The following is an 8,383-nucleotide window of genomic DNA, read 5'->3' as shown; positions in this document are numbered from 1 at the left end:
TTACGCTCCTCCCTGAAAAAGTGACACTAGGAGCCCGCCAGGAACAGATAAGAGAGCGGGTTTCCAGCCAAATTTTGCCAGTGTGTGGGACAAGTTCGCCGTTTCTCCACAGGTAGCCCAAGCTCGAAATATGAGCATCGGCGAGCATCGGCATTGTTGCGTAACATTCAAATATAAGGATTTGTATGGGAAAAAAAACTTTCGTTTCTGTAACCTACGAAAATGAAAGGATTTAAAAAAAAAACAGCTTACCTTACTTAAAATGTGTGTTCAATCTCTCCTGTGTGGTCCACGGGCCGATTTATGGGCGTTTTATGGGTTTTTATGTTAACGGTTTTCTCTCTATATAAAGGTTTACCAAGGTTGGGCACTCCAGCGAAGCGGCTCGACTGATCCACCGAAGGAAAACGGCCGTAAATTCGCTCCAACTGCTCCAATCGCCTCCAAATTCCGCCTAGGTAACACATGATAGTTCTCCTTTCCATTCGTTACCTTGCTTCAAGACGCCTTTGCACCGAGAGCGAATCAAAGGTCGCCAATCTCTGCAAACCTTCCCGATTGAAGCCATCGACAGAGGCTCGGGATGAGCTCCGCGTTACCCAAACGGTTGAAAGATAGCTTAGCGACCCGGCCTGAGATTCAAATTACTCACACTCGGGGTGGGAGACAGTCTCTTGCTCCCGTTCACATCAATACCCTTGGGCCCGACCCTCGCAAAGGCTAACTTGCACGCATTGTTCTCATTGACCAATCGGAGCTCAAACTGGCGAAATTTGAATTTCAAAACAAAGTACGGAATCGGAATCGTACAGATTCTGTAGTTTGCGAAATGAAAATCTGTAGTTGTAGGAAAAATGGGGGACTACTCGTAGTCTATTCTCGTTGCGTCTACTCGGATATTCTAAACAGAAAATTCCCCCCAAAAAGCTGTTTCGCCCAGAAAAGTTTAACTTAAGCTCAGGCGCTCAAGTTAAGCCCTGTCAGTCGGGGTTACGAACTGGATGGGTGACCCACCGCGAAGATTGTCTTAAAGGTCCATACGTTGTTCTTTTTTTTTCTTCTTCTTTTTTGCGTATTATGTGGTGTTATTGTTAACAGCGTATTGAAAAGCAGATTTAGCATTTAGCGTCCGGATTTAGAAAAACAAAAAAACAAAGAACAATATGGCCCGGTGGAGTTCGCCCGAAAATTATTATTCTTCGGGCCGTAATACAGAGCTGGAACTTTGCCGACTTTGATCTATATATCGGCGGGGAAGCCGGCAAACTAAGAAAACTGGGTTTTCGACAGTGGAAAACGATCATAATGCCTCTGATTCCAATCTCCTATTCCTCCATCTGTCTCTTGTTGTCGGCGTTGCCTTTGCTGTGCTAACAGTGCTAAGCGATGTTTCTTCTGCTCCGCGGTTTCTTGTTGACGTCTTCTCCTTCGTTGTTCACGCTGAATTTGAAGTCGGCATTCTCCAGAGTATTTTCATTTCGCAAACTACAGATTTTCATTTCGCAAACTACAGAATCTGTACGATTCCGATTCCGTACTTTGTTTTGAAATTCAAATTTCGCCAGTTTGAGCTCCGATTGGTCAATGAGAACAATGCGTGCAAGTTAGCCTTTGCGAGGGTAGGGCCCAAGGGTATTGATGTGAACGGGAGCAAGAGACTGTCTCCCACCCCGAGTGTGAGTAATTTGAATCTCAGGCCGGGTCGCTAAGCTATCTTTCAACCGTTTGGGTAACGCGGAGCTCATCCCGAGCCTCTGTCGATGGCTTCAATCGGGAAGGTTTGCAGAGATTGGCGACCTTTGATTCGCTCTCGGTGTAAAGGCGTCTTGAAGCAAGGTAACGAATGGAAAGGAGAACTATCGTGTGTTACCTAGGCGGAATTTGGAGGCGATTGGAGCAGTTGGAGCGAATTTACGGCCGTTTTCCTTCGGTGGATCAGTCGAGCCGCTTCGCTGGAGTGCCCAACCTTGGTAAACTTTATATAGAGAGAAAACCGTTAACATAAAAACCCATAAAACGGCCATAAATCGGCCCGTGGACCACACAGGAGAGATTGAACACACATTTTAAGTAAGGTAAGCTGTCTTTTTTTGAAATCCTTTCATTTTCGTAGGTTACAGAAACGAAAGTTTTTTTTCCCATACAAATCCTTATATTTTGAATGTTACGCAACAATGCCGATGCTCGCCGATGCTCATATTTCGAGCTTGGGCTACCTGTGGTTTCTCCAGCGTGTGCGGTAGTCTTGAGGTTACCGATAGGGAGTACGCGACGGGTGTCATCTACCCTTGCCATACCCGCCGAACACAGAATTGGTTTTTGGGATAGGGAAATTTCCCATCATCCGCCGCTTGGTTCTTCATGATCAACGAAGCCTGTGAGGGATTCTTAACGGTGAATTGAAAGCTTTTATTAAGGTAAGTCTCCTAAGTAGATTCTCTTAAGTACCTGAAAAAACGTAATTTGAGGTCGAAGGCTCTGTTTTATGTCTTGGTTAATAAGGCTGCTTGACGCGTACACAGCTAGGCTGGCCCCAAGAAGCCTTAGGTCTTATGACTGATATCAAACTTTAAATAGAAAGGTAAAAAAATTTGCCATTTATTTGCACTGACATTCGAATAGTAACGGTTTTTAAATCTGACTGGGCAATACAATGAAATATTTACATCAACCATTTGCTTGATTTTAGCCGGAGTTTAGACAGACTTAAACATAACTTCAGCTTTTCACCATGAACCAGTACGATTCCTTTCATTGAAGCGCCACATTGATCTTACCTTTATCTAGGAAGATCAAAGGGCCTCTGCTCGCAGGGTACATTGATCTTGACCAAACAATCTCTGACTTTTATGTAATGTGAGCACTTCAGATATTTAGTGTGGTGAGATGTTGTAAAAATTGATGATTTATAGCAATCAGTATTCACATCAGTCGATGCGAATAATACGATGGGTCTAATTATTACGTCAGTATGGAAAATACTCTCTGGGACAATGCAAAGATGATATGGTTGTCAATTTCCAGTGTCAGTCGATTAATAAATTTGCATCAAATTAAAATCGTTCTCAATTTCATTGATGTACCATACTGTGATGCAATGGAAGGATCAAACTTCCTTATTTAAGCAAAAATAAGCACTGGTGGTTCATGCAAATGAGTGTCACAGTACGTGGCCCGATTAAATATTGTAAGAACAACAAACATTGTTGAAATCATTTTCTTCCTTTTCATTGGCCGAGCGCCCACCATGTGACCTGCAAATAACTGTCCACAAATAATGGTCTGCTCATGCGCAATGTCTCCTGACTGTGTTTGGCTGCAAAATTTGCATAAGTGTAACCATGCTTTTCTCCTTCTTTTGATCGCTCTTGCATGGAAATGGCAGTTTCCTGAAGATATTCATTAAAAAAACAAAGTTGGTGAACGAATGAGAAGACAATTATTGAACTCTGTTATCGCAATTTATCGTGATTTGTCATTGTCTCACAGATCAGTTATTTGATCTGCTTGCCACTGACAAATTACAGAATTTTGCTCAACCTTGTCCAATAACAACACACAGGAGCAACATACATGTAACACACAACAACTGTACTCGTGGCAATATGACCAGAACTGCAATGGCAAAACAATGACAACTTGTAGCATTACTGCAACAAGGATAACTGACCTCAAAACAGTGAGAACCATAACAAAACAATGAAAGTTACAAATTTACAGCAAAATCACCAAAGTCTACCATGTACCAAAAATTAATCAGCTACAGCAGAAGTGATTAGGAGCAAAGATTGACACAGTTAGTTAAGTGCATGTACTTCAGCCTTCTGTGTGAGAAGTCCCTTTAATTTTGTGGTAATTCTCAGGTGTGGCTTCAAATCCTTGTTTCAACTTCCTTTCTTTCTGTGTAGCTTTATGTAGCATGTATATTATACCAACAAAACAGAGCACTGGTGGACGGAGGAGGGTGAAATGAGTGTACTAGCTGTCACTATCATAATCCACCATTTTAAATTTTCTTTTTTGCTGAGATCCTTGATAATTTACAGTCATGTGACTGCCATTTTTTTTTTCTTGCTTGCATTCTTGTTGTTTTGCAAAGATTTTTTATTAGGTGATATATACTAGCTGTTGTTTCTCATTGTAAAAAAATATTGCCATTTATGATTGAGTAGTTTTTGTATTGACCAATGTACTGTGAAATACAAAAACTGTGTGAAATGTTATCGTATTGCATGCCATTCATGCAGGCCTGGGAATACAAAAACCACATATATAAGTACAACAGCAATGCCTGCAAAATAAGTTTGTGGTTATAGTGCTTTGCTTACCTGTCCTGATCTTAGAGCGGTTTTCACTTGACTGTCGAAAGGGATTGGTTTTGGTTTTGGTTTTGGTTTTACTACGCCCTTTGGTTGGCTAGTGTATTTACTTTGGTTTTGGTTTTACGACAGTCAAGTGAAAACCGCTCTAACTGTGATTAGTCTTAACACTTTCAATAAACATTCCAAAAAATATTTCAGGTGTTGATCATTTTTTATTAGTTTGACACTTAAAGTGAGCGAATAATATTGTAGAAAACAGCCTTCTATTACCCTGCTTGACTATATACTTGGAAAGAGAATACTGAATTCTCCCCTTGGATTCTAAAGTCTGACTACTAGTGCTTTATCATAACTAAAAGTGATTTGGATCTTTTGTATTGCAGGCACTACAGTCAGTCACTTGATCAAGTGCTGTATTGATTTGTCATGATTGTAGTCTCAAAGATGTTAGAAGTCATATATGGCTCTCTTTTGAGAGCCACAAATATTTTATTTTGTTTCAAAACGAACGAGAGAAGATAAACAAGGCTATTTTCAAGATAAGAATATCCATCATCAGAATAATGCCAGGATTTTCCGTGAAAATACTGAAGGAAGAACTCCCTGATTCAAAATTTCTTTGTGAATGGTGTGAATCTCTGTTACGTGGAGCATTAAAGGCTAGCTGTGGTCACTTCTTTTGCAGTTCATGTGTTGATTATCTACTTTGGTAAGTAGATATTAAATAATTTTTTCATGATAGGGTGATTTTATTTAGCCCGTGAAATAGGAAGTAGGATACTACACACTATTATGCACTAATTCCATTCACCTCTTGCTTTTCTCAGTAATTGTTAGTACCCTTTTCACAGGTCAAGTAAAATCACTCTAAGATGTAACTGAAGCAGACCCACTTACTAGATAGCTACAATCTTGGACAATAATGTTTAGAAAAGTGGATATTGCCATGTCTAGTTTTAAGATAAATTTTTGAAAGCACTGTTAACTAAAAATAATCTTTCTCTCCCCCTGCGTTTATCACTTCTAATCTGGAGTGAACAACATTGACCAAGGTTGAGTGAGGGGAGGGGTACAGCAGTAACAAATCTAACCAGATGAGCATTCAAAGTGTAAAATTCTGAACACTTTTTGTCCATTCCAAAATTGTACACTGTACGTGTTGCTTGTTTTACCCATCCCATGAGGGATGTAGATTCCTGTCTTGGGTCAATGTCTTTAACATGTGCTTGTGTGTCTGGTGTGTGTAATGCTGTGGCAGGTTGACATCAGCTTTCAAGCTGCTTAACCCACTTTATCAGTTAAAAAATAATGGTGATGATGATGTTGATCAAGATAAGTACAAGTGATGATAATCGAATCCTGATCCTAGAGTAAATTAATGTGAAATAAGAATATTATTATTTTGATAGTACCCTTGGTATTTGTGGAAGTATATTGGAAGTGGCAGGAACTGTAGTAGAAACATACAAAATACAGTGTATGGATGTCAGGGGTCTTGAATGATTGTACAATTACATTAATTTATTACAGTATATTTTATTTTCTGTTGATTTTAACCCCTCACAATGCCATTAACACATATTATTTAATTGAGTTGTATAGTTTAAATTACAAATGTACTTGACACAGTTAAACTAACTTCTACTAATGGCCACTCCACTGCAATGGCCTGTGAGAGATAATATTGCAAGCGCATGCACCAACTCAGCCTTTGAAGGGCTAATGTGAGTGATAACGTTCACCAACTGAACCAAGGGTGGGTGGGTGGGCATGCAATCTCCCAGCACTTTATAATTTGGTAGAATCTCAATTAAACTTAAAAGAAGAAAGAGAGCTCAAAATTCAATTTGGTGACCCATACTGGAGCCTGGATTTGTGCCGCATCTGGAAGTCTCCCAGATAACCCAGGAGAGTTGGCGTATTATTTACATGAGATACCTCTACATGTACCTGTGTGTCTCCACGTGGGCTATTGTGGAGAGGTTTGAATGTGTATAACTCTCAATTTTTATGTAAGCTGACACTGTTGATTTATGTGAATATTTATTCTAGTGTAAATCCAGGAAGAGTGTCATATTGCCCAAGAAGCAACAGGCCACTTTTTCACATTAACACTGAGGTACAGTTAAAAATTGAATTTACATGTTATCATGTCAATTCCCCTGTCTCAATTGGGCAAGGATGTAGGAAAAGAATTTTCAAGTTTTAGTTTAGGTTATTATGGAGAAAAAATGCCTTGAGTAGACAGGATACATAAATAGGGATTATGCAGAAAATTATTTTAGCCAATGGTTTTCTGTTTTTCCTTTCCTTCTCTAAGGTATCCAGCCCCTGCAACGACAGAAATGTTCATGTTCATAACGTCTGTTTGCATCCCCCATAAGAAGTCAAAATAAAATGCAGGAAAAACTTAACTTAATTTTAATGATACACTAGTGAGCAGCACACATACATTTCCAGTGAACATTTTCAACTTGGAAGGAGGAGAAACCATGCTCGCCCGGGACAAAGGAAATTTCCATGCCCCGGGCAAGAATCGAACTCGCGACCCTCTGGTTCAGTGGTTGGAACGTCTGATAAACATGTAGTATTCGGAGGGTCGTGAGTTCAATTCTCACCTGGGGTACGAAAATTTTCATTGTCCTGGGCGAGTATGATTTCTCCTCCTTCCAAGTCGAAAATGTTCACTGGAAGTGTATGTGTGCTGCTCACTAGTGTATCATTAAAATTAATCAAAATAAAATTAATTTACGCAACCACGAGTTCTTGAGAAAAAAACAAAATGGCCGATGAAAGTTAAGTGATACCGACTGATTTTATTTTTCTTTTTATAATCCGAGTTGTTTTTTTTATGATCCGAGTTGATCCGAGTCCAATTTTATTTTATTTTTATTTTTTTATTCGATCCGAGTTGGTCCGAGTTGATCCGAGTTGATCCGACCCGGACTGGCGGTCCGAGTTGATCCGGTCCGCCTTTTGTACCTGCCTTTAAGAAAAGGTGTCTTGTCAATGAGGGTTAATTTTTCGCATGACAGACCCAAGTCATGATCAGTAAGTGCTGTTTTAGTCTCTACTTATTACAATTAATGCCACAAGAGGCTTGTTCTTACACATAATGATATTACACATATACCAAATGTGGATAATATAAATGAAACCATTTCCTGTATTTTTATAAAGATCATATTTCTTTTCAGTTTTCTCCTGCAGATGCAGCCTTTTGTGATGAACTACATGATTTGGAAGTTCATTGTAAAGAATGTTCCTGGAGTGGAAAACTGCAGAATTTTGAGGTATGTTTAATGAATCAGTTGACACCAAAAATTTTCAAAAAAAAAAAGAAAGAAAGAAAAACTTGCGTCTTATTGGGGCTTATAATTTTAAAGCTTTTTTGGATTACAGTGTAACATAGCGGCTTACAGTGTACATACAAAGAGGGCCATAGTTTATCATAGTATTATTTATTTGGAGGGGGGTGGTATTTGTGTCAGCAATTAATCTTTCATTGTTCAAATGATAATAATCAGTCCAGAATATCTTTAAATTTAAGGACAGGGCAACCTGGTCAGGTGACACCTTTCAACCAATGAGAAGGCGCGCCTGTGTTTACCAAAACACAAATCAAAACATCGCCCCAGTGATAAAAAATTTTCACAACAGCAGAAATGCTAAAATACAACAACTAATAGCAAAACATATATTTGAATGCTTTTAAAAAAGGAAAGGGGAAGATGGCAAAAGGAAATACTCAAGGACTTAATTAATTAATAACTTATTAGCCATATATGGTTAGGAATTTTTTGTTGTTTGTAATTTTTAGATATTTGGAAATAATTGATATACTATTTATTGTATAAGACTCCAAATAAATAAAACATGTATGTATGTATGTATGCAGGCCCTAGTCTGGCGGGCATGCCCTGTTCTATTTTGAGATTGCTTACACAACAATTCACCGTTTCCACATAGACCAAAGACCTTGTCCCCCCCTCAAAAATAAAAAAATAATAATTAAAAAAAGAAGCAAAACCATTGTCTTCGCTGCAAATTTTATTTTTTTT

The 8,383-nt window shown here is 38.9% G+C and overlaps 2 protein-coding genes and 1 long non-coding RNA gene across 3 annotated transcripts in view; 2 read left to right on the top strand and 1 right to left on the bottom strand.

Annotated features, from left to right (window-relative positions):
• The window catches only part of LOC140936502 (uncharacterized), a 470,324-nt gene that overhangs the window by 255,262 nt on the left and 206,679 nt on the right, over positions 1-8,383 (bottom strand). The gene's annotated exons all lie outside the window — the stretch shown is intronic.
• LOC140939026 (uncharacterized) lies at positions 2,228-6,441 on the top strand. The gene is made up of 3 exons (XR_012165596.1): positions 2,228-2,417; positions 4,706-5,031; positions 6,375-6,441. It is a non-coding gene; the product is annotated as an uncharacterized lncRNA (long non-coding RNA).
• LOC140938261 (uncharacterized) overlaps positions 6,589-8,383 on the top strand; it is a 14,181-nt gene continuing 12,386 nt past the window's right edge. Inside the window, exons 1-2 of the mRNA XM_073387766.1 lie at positions 6,589-6,642; positions 7,520-7,615. Of these exons, the coding sequence (XP_073243867.1) occupies positions 6,589-6,642; positions 7,520-7,615 (150 nt within the window). The remainder of the gene's footprint in view (positions 6,643-7,519; positions 7,616-8,383) is intronic.

This window comes from Porites lutea, chromosome 5 (assembly GCF_958299795.1).
Source record: "Porites lutea chromosome 5, jaPorLute2.1, whole genome shotgun sequence".
Taxonomy (NCBI): Eukaryota; Metazoa; Cnidaria; class Anthozoa; order Scleractinia; family Poritidae; genus Porites; species Porites lutea.
This window is presented reverse-complemented; position numbering and strand designations above follow the sequence as displayed.